The sequence below is a fragment of the Gavia stellata genome, chromosome 21 (assembly GCF_030936135.1).
Source record: "Gavia stellata isolate bGavSte3 chromosome 21, bGavSte3.hap2, whole genome shotgun sequence".
In the NCBI taxonomy this organism is placed as follows: Eukaryota; Metazoa; Chordata; class Aves; order Gaviiformes; family Gaviidae; genus Gavia; species Gavia stellata.
Window position 1 is genome coordinate 2248754 of NC_082614.1, and position 20425 is coordinate 2269178.

Sequence of the window (20425 nt, forward strand, 5' to 3'; positions counted from 1 at the left end):
AAGTGACAGTCCAGCCAGCCCCTCTCCTGCAGGTTCACGCACATCTCCTGCCCCCCTCCCCAGCACCGTACTTCTAAACTGATTCCATTAAGCCAGCAAAAAGGTGCTAAGCTAAAACTTAACCTCAATTTAATTTACATGGCTTTGGCTTGCACCAGTAAGTTTATGAGGGCAAATTACAGCCATAAAATAGTTTTAAACCAGTAAAACATATCCACGCAGGACTCGAGCTCTTGTTCACCAAACTGGTTCTACCTACATCAGTGCAACTTGGGTTTCAGATAAAGCCTTACTCCTCATTTCCAGCCGAGGTACCACACCTTACCCTTCAGCCCGGATGCTTCTCCAAAGCATTAGTGCTAATTACCCATGCAGAGGGATAGGAGCTAGTTCATCCCTTCTGTTTCCTTACACCAACATGATCAATTCCCAGCTCGGAAGCGAGGACAGTGCTGGAAACCCAAGTCCCAGCCACCTGGGGAAAACCTCCAGGTGCTGTGGAAGGGCACGATCCTGCAAAGACCATACCTGACAACTAACCTGAGACATGACAGCCTTTTCTTCCAGTGCATAGGGGTTAGTTCACCCTAAAAGACTTACGAACAAAAAGCCCACGAATACATGTACACACACAATTAGAAAACATTTAATCCAGAATTTGAGAGACTTAAAAAAATAATTTATTTTAAAATAATTTCAATGCGTGTGGCCTGCTGAGTTTCCAAGCATCCAGCCTGGCCAAGGCCAACCTTCCCCTCCCTCTCTCCATCACACTCCCCTCTCCCAACCACCATAACCTTTTGTGCATGGTTCTGTTCCTAGACACATTCCGATGCACTCCAAGGAAAAGAAGAATGAGCAGCTCATTACAAGGAAAGAAATTTCAAACATGTGGCTCAGCAAGATGCTTTTTCCAAGTCCTTGGTGGTTTTTTTTCTCCCCCTCTCAGGATAGGCATGAACTCCTCAACGTGCTCCTGGCCTCCCACCATTTCAGCAGTTTGCCACTCAGGGCTTCCTGACCATGTCTTCTGCCAAGATGGGATCAACAGTCTTTTTCCCCCTCCAAAGGAAGGAACGTTTTTGTTTATGCTGAAGTGTACTGTTCCCCTTCACTCTTCAGTCCCTCCGTTCCACCACAGTGGACCTTTGAACACTTGTGCAACAACATATTTTAGCGATACGCTCGAGAGCAGCCATTACTCTCTCTTCTGGTTCATATCCCCAAGTTTTTGGCAAATGCTCAGCTCACATTTGACGTGCCTGCAGCCAACGCCATCTTTTTGGTGCTTGTCCCACATGGATCTCCTTTTTGCCTTTGGCCATGTACTTGGCAGAGGGCTGGACCACAGAAGCCAAGTAAAGTGAGTTACCTAAATGTTATCGTAGGGAACTGCAAGGCCAACGTTGTAGTTGTAACCAGTCACTTCGTCGTAGGAAGAGCGGCAAATAGGAAGGACGCTCTCTACAGCCAGCTGGTCCACGGAGAACTCGTAGGCATAAATGATTCCTCGATGCCTGTAAAAAACACAACCAGGACACACCATTTTATCTTAATTATATGTTTCAACAGGGGAAATGAACAAAGTTAGAGATTGCCATAATGGATGAATATTCAGTGCTTCAGAAGCTGAATATAAAACCCCATCCCTTCTGCATTAGGGCTGTCTGTGCAGTTTTAACAGAGAAAACTCCCTCCTGCCTCCTTCCAGGGACCCCCCCCAAGCCCTGGAAACGAACGGTGAATCATTCGCTCTAGCACTGCAGAGACATGACTGTCATCTGCTGAAACATTTCTGATCTATTCAGGAAGGGGGAAGATAAATACTTTGTAGTTTGATAGTTCCATTAGACATGCTAACAGCCATCTGACATGCAAATACCAAAAGCTGGGAGTATAAATACCAGTAGTTTTCCTTTAGGAGGAGATACCATTACTAATATTTAGAGCAAGGGAAGGGCTGCATTCCTTGTCTAGCTTCAGTGGCCTTTACGTTCCCCTGCTGGAAAAAGATGCATTTTTTTGCGCTCAGAAGTAAATAAAGAGCCAATTCATCAATGGTTTTAAAAGCCTTACCTTTAAACTTTTTTATTTTTTAGATGCTACACCTTCCCTATTACTGCTCTGGATCATGACTCAGGTGCTTAGTGTGCCATTTTAAAATATATAATAAAGCAGATCTTTGCAGTGCCAAAAATCCTACCCTTCAGAGCTGGCTTACTCACTTGCGGTGTGCGGTAAGGTCGTCGTCCGTGATGCTAGCACCTCGGGGGGTTTTCTCATCAGGGATGTTTGCAGTGATGAGGCTATGAGAATTAAACCATACGTGGCGGACTGGATGTCTGAAAAACAACCCACAGCACTGGGTGAGATGCCACCTGCGTTATACTCCTAAAATCCAAGTGCAGTAAAAGGAATCGCTCTGGGATAAACAAGAATTCATTTAAACCAGTGCCCTCTCTATGGCCAGAGGCCGGGAACCTGCACCTTTGGCTCTTCTCCTCCTGTCTGGAGCAGATAAACACAGCTTTTATCCCCATCTAGTGGGCTGTTATCAGAACACACGTGGAGGCTGGAAAATATTTTAGACACTTGGCAGCACACAGGCTGCAAGGGATCTGGGCTGCCTGCTTGCTTTGCTGCTTTAAGGACTGCAGCAACATACTCCTGGGAAGAGCAGGATGCTTCCCAAAATGAAGGATGGGGACACCCAGGACACCTCCCCGTCCCCAAAGCACCGAGCTATGGCTGATTTAGAAATGCATTATATGGCACAAGCTAAGAGGTCTGGTCTTCATTCCTTTCCCTCTCACTGATGAATAAACTAACTCTGAACCATTGTAACAGCATTTGCTGTTCAGGTAGTAGTAACTTATCTTCTCAGATTAAGATGGCTCATCTCCACGACCCTAACGTGTCTCCTGTCATCTCCCTTAGCTTCTGCCCTGGCTTTCCATTCATGACACCGGGCTGCAGGCATGGATAACACCACACACACCTTCTTATCTAAGAAGGCCTTTTTGATTGAAGTGATCCCTTCTGATTCCTATATAAATTAAACAGATTTTAAATGTTTAATCTAATGGTTTCACTTTTAGTACACCCCCAAAGCTCAGATCTGCACTGCCTGCCCTCCTTCTTGGCATGCTCATTAGTGCTGCTTCGGGAGACAATCAATGCAGCATCGTCCTTAATGCATCAGCTGCATCACAACTGGCTTTCTAATTCAGAGGGTCAAGAGAGAAGGAGATACCTGCTATTAATCAATGACAACTCCAACTTGAACTTCTCTGACTAAATACCTCATCTACCTCCTCTTTGGGGAAGATGCATTTAAAAAAAACGATCAGGATTTATCTGTTCGTTTTATTAAGGGTATCACTCAGACTTACAAGGGGCTAAATCCTTGAGGTCTTCATTCAGACAAAGCTAAGTCTCTGGGAATGGTGCCTTGATCGGGAAATCATAATTTGGCTGTAGCAACTAAGTCTTCTGTCAACTCCAGGATACTGATCTCTGCTTGTACTTTCAGTACTGTACTACTTGTGCTTTCAGTACAAACTGCTATTTTAATATTTAAATGAGTTTAAATACCAGCTTGGCTTTGATCATTACCGCTAAGGGAATGCGTGAATGAGGTGAATGGAAACACAGGTATTGTGTAAGGATACAGCGGATAGAGACAGCCAGAACCAGTCCCTCTGAAGACAACAGCCAGGAGTCCAGCATTTTAAATCCAAGGTTCAATAAAGTAAACACTGGTTGGGGACGGGGCAGGGAGAAGACACTAACTGAACTGCACAGAAAATCCAGGGTAAACAATTTCCATGCTCCCTTACGCCGACTGAAGCACTCTTTTTAACTAATGCGTAAAAAGCCTATGACAGCTAAAGGGCACACACAGAAACACGCACAAGACTGCAGGTGGGGAGGCAATCTGTTCCCAAATCGCATGAAAACTAAACAGGACTCTCAGAAGCTTTAGACATGGGCACGTTATCATTTTGGTCCTGGATCATCCCATTCCTCCTGTCAGTCATATCCAATAAACACCCTTGCAATAGGGCCCCATGCAGACAAAATTACCTGGCATGCATTTCCCAGAGTTTGGTGCCCATCCGTTGGTCCCACACGCAGACCAAGCCCTCTTCTCCTCCACTGACGATCTTCCAGTCATCCATCTGGACCGCAGACACTCCTAACTGGTGGGCATAGAGGGAGCACAAAGATTCGCTTTTGCGGAGATCGAATACCCGGACCCTAAACGAAAGCAAATAAAAGACAGAGATGAAAACAGCGGAGGGTCTGCAGCCTCTGGGTTCTGAGAGCACAAGTACTTTTGGGGTTACGAAAATATGTCTGGGACAGCAGTAGTGCCACGGCCACTGCAGGGCCAGAAATCCAATACGGCTGACACTTCTCACCACGGAATTTTCACTCCGACTTCTACTCTCAAAGATTGTTTGAGGCAGACTTCTCCCACCATACAGGACCGCTCTGTCTCTTTACAAATCCCAGGTGATATAAAATGTAAGTGAAATTTGGAGAAAGGTCCTCTATCTGCACCTCCCAAAACGTTCGCAATGCAGTGAGGCATAAAGTACCGTGTTTTGGGCATACTGCTAACACATCCTACCCCTTGGTACCTAACCCACGTCTGCTATGGCTGAGGGGTAATATTATTGTGAGGATCAAGGAAAGGACTATTATTACAAGGATTTAGGAACAAACTAGATGTGTGACAGTGCAAAAGACAAGTCAAGGGAATTATAGGTTTATACGCTTGAGTTAATCACCAATATTGAAACAAAGCTATCCACGAGCACCCAGCAATCAGTATCTCTTCTGATATAAAAAAAATGCAACTACTGACTGCGGGCAGCTTCTAGGTGCATCTGGTTTTCTGAAATTATTGATCACTCAGACAAGGCATTTTGAAGCAAAACGTTATCAAAGACTCGGCTAGAAGCAGAACTGTAGAAAAAGAGCTTAGGATGTCAACCACTGCAACAAGTCCACAAAAGCAGTTAAAGCTAATGGTGCTAGTTTTTAAACCTGGCACGTATCACAAAGGAGTGGGTTTTGGGATCCTAATATATCAAGAGATAAAGCAAAGTACATAAGCGAATAAAAAAAATGCAACGAGTGAAAACAGCAGTAAAGGGGAAATACTGATCTCAGATTTGAAAAGCAGCCAGAAAAAGTTCCTCCCAGCTGATGGCAATCAAGAATGAAACCATCAGGTACACATTAATTCCAAAAAAGGCCAAAGCACACTTGTTCCAACACATTAACTGTACTTTATTCCATACCCCTGCTACGATCCTAATGGTGTTGCAAGTCTTCCCTTTTCCTTTCTCAAATGGAGATTGCATCATACGATTTTAAAAATAACACATCTCAGCAACTGAAATAAATGGCAACAGAACAGTCCAGAACTCCAACAGAGGAACATCCATCTGACATGCAGACAAACACGCTGGAACAGAGCGAGGAGCACGCTTTGTGTGGCTCCGCAGTCACCCTTAGGAAAACCCCATCACAACAGTTGCTGATGGCGAAAAGGACTTCTTGTTTTCTCCAACTCCAGCAGAGAGAAGCTTTGGCTACATATTAGAGCTATGCTTTGGGTAAGGATGGGGTATTTTGGAAGTGTTCACACCCTGCGCTCTCCCTGTCTTACTGCATGTATTCTGCACAGCAATCAAAGCTTCTTCTGGTTGGTAAGCACAGTTGGAAGTGAAGATCTGATTATGTTCTGGCTATTTCATTAGCAAGGGCCCAGGTTTCAGGCAGGTGTCCATTCTGGCACACCCATGGAAGAATCAGAGGCACACTTGAGCTGTTTAGATGTCCTTAAAAAAAAAAAAAAAGGGGAAAAGCATTTTGCAAATCCAGTGTGATGCTCTAATGCAGACCTGGCATGGCCCTCCATCTCCTGCCTCAACAGCTGGGCTCAGTGGGAGCACATCACATTCATCCGAGTTCAAGGGAGCTGTAAGGAAGGTGTTCTCGTGACCAGGCTTTGACTCTCCTGTTAGACTACCTTCGAAGTAAGCTCACCTGCCTTTAGGAGAGCGTGGAATACTCTTCAGCAATGGTATACGCCAGGCTTGCCCTGTCTTCCCTTTCCCAATGCTATTTGCCATCTTAGATTCCACCAAGAAAAAGGCTGCTGTTGCGCAGTGCATCAGCACACACTCCCTGTTATCAGATCTCCTGTCAGCGTGAAACCCAGCTAGGCAATCAAATAAATCAGCAATGCTTCAGGAGTGTTTTTTGATGGAAGGAGATTTTATAGGCCCTACCAAAAACATTTCACTTCAACAGGGTGGTCTGTGTTACTTTTCAAAATCACGGCTTTGAATAAAAGAATAGCATATACTAGTACAATTGTGAAAGTGCTATATTTAATTCCAACAATACAATTCCCCACTGGCCATCAGCAGTTTGAATTCATGTGGCAAGGTCCCTATTTAGTACACTTGCTCCATAACAGGGCTACGGAGGTTCAAGCCACAGCCCACCTGTGGATGCCCAGCACCTATTCATACCCTTCATGCAGCACCACAGGAGGAACTGACCTCTGAGATACACACGGTCTTGTCGTCTGGATGCCAAACTTATTTGCTGAACAATTGTTTCCTAACTTCTTGCTATTTTAGTGATGGCCAACCCCTGAACTCAGTCAATGCTTGAGCTAAAAAGCTTTCTGGAGGGGAAAGGGTGCAGACTTTATACTTCATACTCCAGTATGAAGGGAGTAAGTTTCAACCTCACTTAAGGGATATCAACTATATCTGCTCTCCCATCACTGTGTAAGAGATCCAAATTGGAGGTAGTTTTACTGGGGTGCTTTGGAAAAATCAATTATCTGCTTTTAGAGGAAAAAACTCTCAAGGATTCAATTACACGTGTCAAACTTCAGATATTTCCTTTATCCTCTTTGCTGAGAAAGTGTGAGGTTTGCTTGCACTGCCTATTCACTGAGAAGGAAAAAAAGCTGTTTGACAAAATAATCATTTTTGCAAGCTGCTGCACTGGCGGGACAGAGGTCTGGGATTTGGCAAAGGGAAGTATCCGCCTTACAATCTGATACCCACCACCACACCAGACCACCACCTGCAGCCTGATGCCCAGTGCAGAAAGGAGGAGGGAAGGAACAGGGAGCCATTAGAGACTGGCTCCTCGCCATCCCACATCTCCTTTGGTGCACTGGATCAGACCCCACAAATAACTAGCCAAAAAAAGAAAATCTAAAAATTGGACTCAAAGGGTCTTTTTAAGCACTTTAATCCTTTCGCACTGACTGTTCCCAGCGCGTCCATTCCTGGCACCAGATATTGTGCTGGGAAAATCCTACTCCCCAAGCCAAGGAGTTAAAGAGAAAGCTGCTAATCAGCTAAATAGAAGCTGGAATCTGTTCATATGAAAGTCTCTTTTTTTTGTCACCTGAGGGACATCACAGTGTTCCGAAATACACTCTTGACATCATTTGGCAGACGGACCCATCTCATCCTACATGATTCATCCCTTAGGTTATTTTTTTAATATCAGAAAGTGAGCTTTTAAATGCCAAACTAATTTTGTGGGTGGTGGTGGGGAAGTGGAAGATATTCCAAGTGGTCTCGCTGGGCTGTACACCAACTGCGTCCACCAAATGGCTTAAAAAGAAAGTCTTCCCATGGAGCTTTCTGAAACAAAGCAAACTGGCAGCCGCATCCAACTATTACCTAATATTTTGTTCCTGAAGTTCACGCAGGCTGCATTTGAAACATTAGAGGAGAAAAATTCTAGCAGGTCCAGATGTAGGACAGCAGGACAGGAAGTAAGCTAATTTGAGCTCTTGGTAGTACCTACCTTCTGTCTTTATTGCCTGTAACAAGCATGTTGGGAGGACTGTTCTGGAGGTTGACACACGTAAAGTCACCTATCGAGTTGCCCATCTTCTTCAGACACTGACTTGTTTCCAGGTTGTAAAGAAGAATCTGGCGGAAAGAGAACAAACACTGGCTAGATGTAGCATGAGCACAACTACATTTTGCTGCAGCATAAGGTAGAGCAGAGTTATTACCATCAGAGATGGTCTGCAGGACTCGTTTCTCAATATGCTAATACATAGCCAAGATACAGATCTATCCCTATTAAGAAGGGCAACAAGACCCTCAGAAACAAGGAAATCAAGTTTCACGAAGGATTCCATCAAGAAGCAGGGATGCAAGGCTCTTGCCAACCAGTATCAGACAGGTATAGCTCTCAGGCAGGCAAAGCAAGCCATACAGATTTTCTCCAGGTCAAATTTTTAAGGCTTACATGAAAAAACAAATAGTTTCTTCATCAATTTTAATACTTAAAAGTGTAGTAAAAGTAAACAGAATCAACATTTAGAAGGTTCAGGCAGATGGACCGTGCAAGAAAGATTCAATCAAATACAGCAAAAATTGAAGAGCAGAACTGAACACTGACTCAGCGCTGACAAGCCCTGCTGATAGCTTTTGTACAGAGCACGCGGCAGAAACAGCTGAAGAGAAATATTACATCTGAAGTGGCAGTTCAGATGGGAAAGGAATAAAAACAACTCTGATTTTAAGCAACATCCAAGATGATTCGACCAGAGACTGGAAGAGAGGTAGGAGTTGTTTCCCCGTCTGTTCACCCTCCTCTCCTTTGCACAGCAATCAGTTTAATCACATTCACTGTCTTTCCTGAGGGGCTGGATGAGATTTATCTATTTGGACCTTTCAGTTTAGGAAAGCAAGTATTTTTAGAAACCAAAGAATGTACCAGTCAAAGCCCAGTGGAGCTCAGCACAGTACCTGGTCTTACATAACTTCATAAACATTACTAAATGTCATGGTGATGCTCCTTTAATTTAAAAGAAACCTATGACCATGAAAAGAGTAACAGTGGTTAAAACATCACAAAAAACCCCCTTACAGCTTCCATGGCAACATCAGCATGGCTATATCAACGTCACATCAATATTCTTAACTTCTACTTTTCTGATTACATCCACAAGCAGCTTAATAAATATTACACTATCTGTACATATCATTTTAACATTTGCCAGAACAGCGATAGCGATGCTGCCTGGCCTTTTACTTCCTATCTGTGCAATTTTAGTAAGCATCCAAAAGGTCGAATTAAGAGAGCAGGAGGGGATCATTTTGCGATGGATGCCTCTGGGCAACAAAAGTGAAGCTTTAAAAATCTCTAGGAATACTGCAAAGAAAGGCAGAGAATTTACAGGTTTCCTCCACCTGCCATTTCACCCAACTAAAGAGCAGGCATGGTTTTATCCAGATGTATTATCAGCTCCCTATTAGAATCAACACATTCATACCCACCTTCCTCAGTTGCTTATATTTATCATCTCCCACAGTTCCCTTTCCCAGCCTTGTCTTTGTGAAGCTATCTGCCTCAAACACCAGTCTTTAGCATTTTTTCATCCTTAAGACCCAAAAAACCAAAGCCATTTTACCCACGCTCTGTAACGCAGGGAAGACTCGACCTTGTGCAGGGAGACTTAGGACATAAAAGTTGCTAAAAAGTGAATTAAACTTCCATACCTACAAAAACGTTGCTACAAACCGCAAGAAAATGTTAGTCTTCAAAGTAAAGACCAATTTACAGCCTGGTCTCAATTGCAGCACAGCTTCCAACAGCTCACTAACCAAACCCAGAGATAACGACATTCTGGCAGAAGTACTTTGCACGGTTTTCAGTGCAAAGGAAATTAATATCTGTGCCCGGCAACCAAATTTCTCCCTGGAAAGTTTTGAACAAAAGACAAAGTCAATAAACTGCTGAATTCAACTTACGAACAAGAAATGATTGGGTCAACAGCAGCGTATTCCAGCTCCCAGTTGAAGCTCTGAACCAGCCCTTCCCAGCTGTACGCTAAAACTCCGGAGAGGAGAGGGCCAAATGCTGCTTTCTCAAAAGTCCCCCGGGGCTAATACTTAAAGTGAACATCCATAAGCTATTAATTTATCTTAAATGACCATAGCTCCCATCTACCCTATAAACATACGATACATACTTGAAAATTCAGTTGTGGCCGTGAAAGACTATAATGAAAAATTGCTTCCACATAGCATTTAGAGATTCCCCTGTCTTACGTTGGAGCAAATATTACATATTCTCCTGCTTGCAGTCTCAGTTTTAGACCTGTGGCAATCCTCATATGTAGGTAGCACCAGCCAAAAAATTATTTATTTCTCCTCACGTAACTTGTAGATGGCCACTAATTTAAAGCGTTTGCATCTAAGAAAGAAAATCTGTAGAAAAATAACAGTTCAGATCCACAAAACTGGAAGAAGAGCTTTTGTCTTATCATCTTCTCCTACCTCCTCCTTCTCTTCTCATGTCAGTCTCCATTCTTTTAAAGATTGTTGGGTTGGTGGTTTTTTTTTTAATTTTATAATGCACATGTGTATTTCTAGCCAATTAACCCTATCATTGGAAGAAAGCTTCTCTTTGTGATTTTCGGTATCCCAGTTTTACCTACCTTTAAATTCAACTTCTGTCTTGAGCAATTTTCTGGTCTGCAAATAAATTTCAAAACCTTATCGTGACAAACCGACAGGTAAAGAAACAAAAAGAACTCAGAATGCTTTTTTAAATCTGAATAATAATTTCTTGAAGACAGGGGTTTTAAAAGCATACTGATGACAATTTTGAAGTTGCTAGAACACTTCCGATGAGCTCTCCTGTAATATCCCAAGGCAAGAAGGATTTTCTTTCCAAAGGCCAAGAAGAAAGAATGAAAATACCTGGTCAACAGGGACTTGAAATAAGGGTCTGTATGTTAAAGGGCAGATAAAGCATAAGATCTTTAGGAGGTTTATAATCCTATAATGCACGCTGCAAAGGGATTACCCTTTTAAAGATATTTATAATCCTATAATGGACACCCAAGACCGGTGACCTAATAGGTACCAAACTGAAGGTAAGTGAACCAAGAGCATTTAGGTGTGAAACGAAGCACCCTGGGATAACACACTAACGAGCATCCCTTCCCCCCGTGGGACTTCGGGGACACAAGGGAGGAAAAGCATTAAATACTCTGTGCAGATATATCAGGATCTAACGCACAAAATAAAGTGTTACCTATTAACATTGTTCAAATGAAAAAGTCTAAGCTATTGGACCAGAGCCAAGCAATCTCCCAGAATGCTTAATAATTCAACAAGCCAGAAATAGCCAGAGTACCTTTACCATTATGTTTAGTTAAAGACCACAGAGATTAGAAAACACATTATCCATCTCAGAGGCGATTCTTTCCATGTTACAAGTCCCTTAACGACCTTTACCATCTCTCTCCCCCTCTCTCTCTCTTTTAATAAGGCTGAGCAAATGGGACTTCATTTTATCCGATTGCCACAGACTAGTGGTATTAATTATTCATGCTCATACTCTCTTTTGTTAAGGCAGTGCATTAGACTAATTTCCCTCTTTACTGGGCGAGTTGGGCAAGTCTCAACCTGTGGCCACTGTTCTCAGATAGTCGCGCCGAGAAGCTGGCAAATTCATGAGAGCAGGCAGAGGAAGAAAGGAAACGTTAGTGCACTTCAGGAAACTGCAGAGCAGTGGGTACGGGGAACTCTCTTTAAATGCTGTCCAAGAACTCAAGAAAGAAGACTAAATTAATTCACAAAGAATTAAAGTCTCCGTAGCCAGAACAGCTAAGCTGTGAGCTTTGTTACATCTTGCAGCTAAGTGAGGTCAAGCGTGGTCGATGTACTCTGGTTGAGATACTTCCAAGAAAAACCAAGGAATTGAAGGAAATGCTGTCGATGGAACTCTTCCATGCATGTCCAATACCCCAGCAGGTGTTTCGGGATCCTATGTTGTTGGAGATGTCTTTTTTGGATGGAACATTAAAACAACAAATCCCCAAGCACTCGTTATCAAAGAGCCTGTGGTACTTTCAACAAGAGCAGGGGTGTTCAACCCACTGTCCTGGCCGAAAGCCAGCAGACAACTGCTTTGTGAAATAGCTAGTTTCCCCTCTGCAATTGCGTTTCTGCTTCTTGTCAAAAGTTACCACGTCGCCCGGCTAGTAAAAACTGAGCTGTCTCTCAGAACTGGGCGAAGCACTCTGTATATACAGTATATTTAGTTCTTATTTAGATGAAATATTGAATGGAGAATCATAAATATTAGCAAAAGGTATACTGTAAAACCACACTCAAAACCTACATCCTTTTCCTTACTGAATAATACACAGGACACATTAAAGAACCACCTTCTCAGAAAGAACCATCTAGGATAGAGGTTTTTGACTGTTATTTTAGAGAGAGAGGATCAAAACAACAACTAAAAAAAACCTGAGTTGCTCAAAGAGGCAGAGGAACAAGCAGCAAGATTGGGAACAGAATTTGCATTTATTTTCAGATTATGTTTCTCCCCCTTTCCTTCTGCCCATCCCTCTGCCAACGAGGAAAAACACTGCCTGAATACACACGAATATTGCCAACAGAAGAAAAGGTCGTGAAATTTCGAGTCCACCATGAACAAAAAGGGATCTGGTTTTTGCTCGGGTCAAACCCATTCAATTCAAAGGGTATCTACAAAAGCGATAAGGCCATTTCATATGCATTTGCGGCAGAAATCATCAAATTAAGTACAACATATGGTACACGCTGCTGCAAGTTTGAGTTTTCTTTCTAAAGGGATGTGGAAAAAGAATATTTTCAAAGTTTACAAGCCTCAGGGGCACAGTTTCCCAGTGCAAATGTATTGAATTGCCTACTGTAAATATGGCACATAACACTGCAACAACAACAACAAAAATTTTACTATTAACAAATGCGAGGTCAGCATATTGATACTCGTACACAGAGATAAGTGTTCTGGCTCCATAAATTTAAAGATGAGCTAAGATTTAAAAGGAGCAGCTGAGGGAGACAGACAGACAATCAGAGAGAAAGAAAAAGAGTAAATCATACACAAAACAGCCAGTAAAAAAAAATAAATAAAAAAAGCAGTTAATATACATGAATAATGGATGTTTGATTTAAAAGCAGTTTACTCCAATATGATGTAATTTTTGACAATCAGCCAGAGAGACTATTTTGCAAGTTCTTGCCAGATATAAGTCATTGTGTAAAGCTGGTAACACAACCGTTTCTCCGAGCATGTGGAAAATTGACTTTCATGCCATCCTAAAGGTGACTTTACGCTGGCAAACGAGAACTCTTATTTCGTATGCGCTGAACTGCACCAAGCAGCCTCAAGTAACACTTAAAGACCCACACAGAGGACTGCAAAAATAACAAAGTCTAAACAGCTTGCAGCAAATCCAGCAGCAAAAAAGCCCAGCCACACACGCTACCCGCTCCTCCAAATATCCTCACCTGCCATAGAAGTTGCACACGAAGCTAAACACAAGCGTCGTGTGTTTTTTTTTCTTTTAAGTTTTCATTTGACTGGAGTCAAAAAGTAAGACTCCAAGCTGGTAGCAAGAAGCGGAGCCAAGCGTTGTGCAGGCAGGCAGCACGCAAGCTTCGGCAACGCGATTCTGCCAACGCACCTGCAACCCTTGCTGTTCCAGCACTGGACACTGCCCGAGGCCGGGCTGCCAGCGGCCGGGACTCTGCCAGCCTCGATGGGCTTGTGATGGGGACAGATGTCTGTGAGGACCTGGAATGAGGTCACCAGACTCATTTGACTTGTGGCTGAAGACTGATGTAAGAGTTCAGGTACCCAGAGATGAAAGGATATTATGTTTACCCACTGAACCACCCAGTCACTAAAAAAAGCAAGCCCTAGCCCAGAAATACATTTTCCCTAACCTAAGGATAGAGCAGGGAAAAGGAAGGCAAGGTAATTCCTAAAAACTGAATGAATTCTCTTGTTTTCATAGATTATCACCTTGAACACTCATGGCACATCCTAGCAGCTCTATTTTCAAAACCTGAGACACTTACCTAAGCAGCTGTGCCAATTTTGAGGTCTTCACATTAAAGTACAAATAGGGGAAAAAAAAAAAAAGCAGAATGTCATTAACATTAGCCAATAAAAAAGGGATTTTTTTTTTTTTTTTAACTTGCAAAATTAATTTTGGTCATTTACAAACACAGAAAAACCAAGATGGATGATTGTTACTTTTTCAGCAAGAGAGGAGTTAATCAATACATCATGCAAAATTCAGGCAAGGAAAACTTCTGGTCTCTGCTGGACCGAAGTCAGTGCAGTGCCTGACTTATAAAAAAAATTACACAGTGCAGATCCACAGAAAGAGTTCTGTCTCTCCTACATGTTACCAAAGAGTTTATAAAGAAAGTAGTATTTAAAACAACTTTCACCTTCAAAGATCTGCTAACACTCTACAGTCCTACAACTCCCCAAAGGAAAATGTTTGGGCAAGTCCCATACGTTCAAACTCAGTCACTGGTAAGACCAACCCTTCTACTGGTATAAAAACTAGAGCTCATAAAGATCAATTTATTGAAAACTGGACTATTTACAAGGGACACAGTGGTTAACAAAACTGAAAACACCCCGTACTTTTTAGACAAGAAAAATCAAGACAAAAAAAATTTGAAGTCTTTGGAACTCCATGAGAACTGGAGACTTTACGACACCAGAAAAGGCAATGTAAGCTTACCAGTTAACAAAGAGGAGGATTTTAGTTAAAATAAGGTGCAAGAAAGATGTAACGGCTTGTATAAAGCAGCTATGACCTAAATACATCATCCAAGAGAGACTGTAGAGTATGAAATTCAATTTAAAGGATTATTTAACTTTTTTTTTCAGTTAGTATTAGTTCATAACATCCATTTCAAGTGGTTAATTCTACTTGATACACCCACATTAGCAAGCAGTTGAAGAACTCAGTGGAAACATTAAATACACGAGCAAAACGAGGTGGTATTTCAATCACTGATGAGAAGAGACAGGTGATGGTGAACGACATTCATCAAGTACAAGCCAATAACCAGCTCAAAACAGATGAAAAAGCGACAGCATAACAACCAACTCCCAAGACATCGGATCTCAACGTATCTAGCCTTCTAAGTTGGAGGCTCTAATCGCAACTGTCCTCCCTTCAACTCCTCTCTTCCCCATCTACCTGTTCTGAAATAAGTTCGTTTGTGCACAAAGCAACCAAAACCACAGACACACTCTGAACTGCGCCTTATAATACATATAACATAAAAGGAGTTCTTCAGCTGCATGAGTTTAAAATAAAATTGTCTTGCGTGCTATATGAAGTTTCTCGGGTGGAAAACCCCCCAAATCCTTCCATGTTGATTATCTTCTATCACCAAAAACTGTTGAATACGTTAAAAAATTGCAATTAAATTTTAAATACAAGAGGAGGCTGGGTTTGGGTTTTTTTTTTCCCTATAAATTTCATAGAAATAATCCACAAGCAGGACAGAGCTCACCTGAAGCTACAGTAGGAGACCAGACTTGCTTGACAGCAGACGGTCCATTCAGGGAAGCTTATAAATATACCAACTATGAGAAAAGCTTCAGTCAGATCCTAAAACCAGTGAGATAATTGCATCAGAAATCAGATGATGTTAATCCTGACAGTTATAGCGCTACCTGTTTAAGAGGTTTATATCCCGACATGAAGGGAACCAAAGCCAGCTGTAGTTGAAACCTGTGGATTTAATTTTACACACAATGCTCAAACCCAAAATTCAAACATGTGAATGCCAAGACTTCGTGATGCTGCTGCAGCGTCGAGATCACAGGTCTCCGAACCACATGACACAGGCTAATACGTTATTCGCGAGACACCATCCTCCAAGGCATGTCCACTGCATGTCACGAGCACCACTTTAGGTTGAAAGGGAAAGCCAGGGTTCGGGTTTTCCCTGTGGTTCGTTATCTGGTCTATATTATTAGCCATGTACGAGCCTAGATGGGAACACAGATCTCAGTATTGCAAGAATTTGGAATTTAAGGAAAATAGTACAGTCCATGTTGAGTTAATACGGCTGAAATAACCCTTACTAAAGAAATTTCTCCTAGCTTAACATAAAACAAAGAGCTCCAGGAGCACTAAACAGATGAACTTTCAAGAAACAGCATCATACTTGGGTTGTCTGATGCTTAGTGAAATGAAAGTTGAACTTCTCACAGATGAAGCATTTATATTCTCTCCTCTCTCCTGCACGGGTGTCTGTCATCTAACAGTAGGCAAGTCTTTGCCACAGATTCGATGTTTTTCTCCTCTCTGACATAAAAGTTCCTACAAAATTTATGCCTCAGATCTCTACTCTGCTGTCAAATGTGGTTAAAATTAGACAATGATTAAAAAAAGAGAGAGGGAAAAAGATGGTTCCCCCAACTATATTTTCATCAGAAAGCAAGTTACTAGGCAGTAGCATTAGGATTGTAAGCTTACACTAAAGAAAAAAATATCCCTCAGGAAAAACAAAGAAAACCCCAAACTGAGAAGAAACACAGCTTTCCCACTGCAGCAACACAGCCAGCAGCAAACCAGGCTGGAATTCTTCACCATTACGTTTCCGAGACCAAAAGGTCTCCTAAAGACAGATTGTCAACTTGTGACCAGTGTAATCAGCCAATGCAAAGTCCCTTCACGTCTGCGCGAGGCGAATAATTATCATAATAGACATTAGTAATTAATTTCCGGCGTGATGTCAGCTGGTGCGGCAATGCCAAGCAAGCGTCCTTGTCAAACACACCCCAGCCGTCTGGACGACTTCAGTCCCATCTCCCTGATTAGGATGCGCGCTGATGCACTGCTTAATACAATCTGCCATCAAACGCCAAATACTTCAGAACGAAATTAGGAAATACGTCCTGCTTTACAGAGTGACGCTCGGGGGCATAAGTAGATTTCTCTATTCCTTTGCGAGGCACAAAGGTGATCACCCATGTAATGCCCCTGAATGAGGCAATTTTACCTTCTAACCTCCCACCTCTGTAGGGAAAAGAATTGGATTAGGACAGCAAAGGAATTAATAAAGACAGCATGGCCTCGCAGCATCTCTCAACCCTAGAGGTATTTATGTGGCCTCAGCATTTCCCTAGTGAACGTGAATTTGAAGGCGAAATCAGATGCAGCTGGACACATTTATTCCTAACACAGAGGTAGTCCTAAATAAAGCTTTCCCGTTCCAGTCGCTTGCCAAAGGAAACGCTGCATTTGTACGCTACAGACCACAGCCCCTTTTGCCTGGGTGCTCACCTCCTGCTTCTTTCTCCACCTGCCTGAAGCACCCTCCTTCCCTCTTTGCTGATAGCCCATCACATGCCTAAAGTATAACACAAAAACACGGAATGAAATCAGGGAACGGGAAAGTTAGGCAAGATGCAGGAAAGGGACAGAAACTCTTCTCAAGGCATCTGCAAACAGGTCTTTCCACAGCCTGGTCCCTCCTGGAGTGGGGCTTTGTCCAGGAGCAGGCTGCTGCCACCAGCTACCTGGGATGGCAGGTAGGATTCTGAGCCCCCCCCCAAAATACAATTACTTATACCTATTTGGGTCTGCAAGCCCGAAATAGTCCCTCCCGCAAGCAGAGAAGTTTGAGAATAGCTGTATTAGAAGCATGCCTCAGCCATGAGTCTTCAGCAGGGTTACAAAAACCATCTAGTTTTGAGCTAACTTGCCGCTGCTAAGACGTGCTGATAAAAGAAGCAGACTGTGTCACAGGGGGCTTCAAGCCTATGATTATCATTTAGCTTCCTTTAATACAACAGTCACGCCACCCTCAGCAAATTGGAAATAACTTGGTTCAAATACTCAACTGCACACAAAAAAAGAAGCATCCTCCTAAGACTGCACGTTCGCATGTACGAGGCTTGACACGCTGCTCAGGATGCCCTCATCAGAAAGATTGAGGGATGTTTTGGCTTTTTGGGGTGGGGTTGTTGGGTTTTTTGAGAGGAGTTGCCCCTAGAGGACCACTGACACAGCATACAGCTGAATGAGCTGGGACTCGCTGAGGAGCGGAGAACGCAAAAGTATTTACAGTGAACCCAGTCAGCTGAACAATAATCCTTTACTTCAGCCCACTGGAAGAAAACTAATAGAAGCATCAGATTTTTGCATAAAAAAAAATGTCTTCCCTCTACTGTCAAAAGCTGAATAGCAGGGAAGGAAACGGTCAGTAGCATGAACTCTTTTTTCCTTTGTTAATTATGAAAGTATAAAAATCTTATAAAAAAAAGAAAAATTAAATACCTGGTTGGGCTCATTCAATAACCAGCCAAAGGTTTTGACCCCAAAGGCTGCTTCATGAGCAGACACATCGAGACATGTGACAGGCTGACCATAGACAGAATGCAGGACTTTGCCAGGATCTTCTGCTTTCAGGAGATAGACAATGTCTTCTGCAGCTGCTACTGTCACTGGCCTCCCCGTAACATCTGGAACCAGATTAAGGAAGTTGACCTAAAAAGAGCAGACTTTTAATTTTTATTACAGCCAAAAATTCTTTTAGATCACTACTGCCACAGGCTAAACTGAACAAACTACTGACGTGTGGTTATTGGCTGTCTTGAATCATCCCAATTATGAATTAATTTCAGACAAAGACCAATATCAATTTTATTTCTGAACTTTTGCAAGTTTAGCTCCTATGATGAAATCTAGCTCATAGTCTTTAGCATGAGGCCATTTAAAAAAACACTTATCAGAACACATTACAACAGAAAACACCAAAATGTCACATCAAAGAAAGGAGCGAGACTTAATGGCCTCATTCAGATGAAGGACAGAAAGCCACAAGGTTAAAGCACCCAAAGCAAATATCATGGCTAGAATGGGAATACAGCGCTCCCAGAAGAGGCACCACGTTCACGCAACTAATGTGGAATAGTTGATGCTTACCCTGAAATCATGTATATATGCCCTAAATCAACAGCGAAGTCATCACATGACTCTAGGACAGCCCAAGTATCAGCTCCCCTACCTTCTGTCACAAGACCAGAGTGACGTTGCTCTTCCCATTTCAGTGAACGGTTAAGCCACTGCTGAAAAGTCTCACCACGGGAAGGGTTTAAACTCCTTAACAGCCCAGCTGATTTCTAACCCAACCTCAGAAGACAGTGTGGTGTCCTGAGTGTCTGTCTTTCACATGTGGCAAACCGACATTTCACAGCAAGCAAGATGCAAGAGTAAAATGGATCCAACTACAATGGAGCAGGTGGCGTTGCTTTAACATTTTTATTGGGAAGCCTCTTAAAAATAAAAAAAATCCGCAAACATTTTAAGTATTGTAAGACTGACTTACAATATCCCCTTTGAAAGAGGGGATTAATCAGGAGCCGTTTAAATCACACCTTCATACCCATTAGCTGTGCAGTAGCTTCTTGCAATAGGAGAGAAGCTGCAAGACTCAATTTATTCCTACAGACTTCCTTCCGCTTTCAAAAAAAATGTTGATACTCCGAGCCATAATAAAACTTCAGAGAATGGGACAGCTTTTGATTTTTAATTAACGTAGTCTCAAAACTTCAGTGACAGAAGGTGCAACCTAAAGAAGCTGCACAACTAGTTACAGCTTCACAAGTGATACTATTAGCTCGTCTGCAATATCCTGCCTCAGAATTAATCAGATAGCGTTGATCTGGAATGAGACCTTGAGTTTTAGCTCCAATTCTACGTGAGAAAACTGATTTACAAAATGAGCCAATTTAGTTTGATGTTGACAAAAAAAAATAATTAAAAACAGCCAACCTCCTGCACCATATGGACTTCTATTCATTTTCACTTGTAGCTTAAGCCAGCATTTCACCCTTGCTCTTCAGAGATGAAAGGGTCGTCCATTAACCTGCTTCAAAATCGTAGTCTCTAGCTGATAATGCTGTTATCTAGTTCAGGCAACACTCTTGTAAGATTTTTTTTTTTTTATAAGATCCCTCTTAACCGTACCAAAAATAATTAGTGGATCAGGAGCTCCTGGAATGAAGCTGAGTAGTCTGGAGACTCACCAATTTCTGGATTTCAAATGTTTCTGTCGTTTGCCAGAATCCTCTGTCATTAGGGCTTTCCACTTTGACCTCAAAGCCAGATGCCGTTGCTACCGTTGCACCCTCTGAACCAAGAGCTAAAGCCTGTATCCTCTGATTGTGCTGGTAATGATGGATTGGCTCCCGCCCGAACATCAGGTTCCAAACGCTAACGGTTCCTGTATACAAAAAAATAAAAGCAATCACTATGCGTTACGTTAGAATCTAACAAAACTTTAAAAGATCATTTAAAGATGTAAGCTTAAAAGCATTCTAACGGAAAAAGTTAATATACAGAAGAGGCTGTAGGGCAGGAGACCAGAACTTCAGGACGCGGCGTAGCACCATGTAACAGGTTCAGAGGAAACTTTCCAAAATTATGTGCTCTGGCATAGGAGGCTCTGTTGCTCTCTGTAATTCCTAATTTTTGACTTTCAGATAACACTGGTATGTACCTTGAGGAAGACTGCTTGACTTCTCT

The 20425-nt window shown here is 42.4% G+C and overlaps 1 protein-coding gene across 1 annotated transcript in view; it reads right to left on the reverse strand.

Moving 5' to 3' along the window:
• Positions 1 to 595: 595 nt before the first annotated feature.
• Positions 596 to 20425, reverse strand: part of FBXW8 (F-box and WD repeat domain containing 8) — a 52137-nt gene continuing 32307 nt past the window's right edge. Inside the window, exons 6-11 of the mRNA XM_059827722.1 lie at positions 19927 to 20123; positions 18176 to 18385; positions 7861 to 7988; positions 4087 to 4260; positions 2226 to 2342; positions 596 to 1517 (exon numbers count right to left, since the gene is read on the reverse strand). Coding sequence (XP_059683705.1) covers positions 1373 to 1517; positions 2226 to 2342; positions 4087 to 4260; positions 7861 to 7988; positions 18176 to 18385; positions 19927 to 20123 — 971 coding nt within the window. The 3' untranslated portion in view covers positions 596 to 1372. The remainder of the gene's footprint in view (positions 1518 to 2225; positions 2343 to 4086; positions 4261 to 7860; positions 7989 to 18175; positions 18386 to 19926; positions 20124 to 20425) is intronic.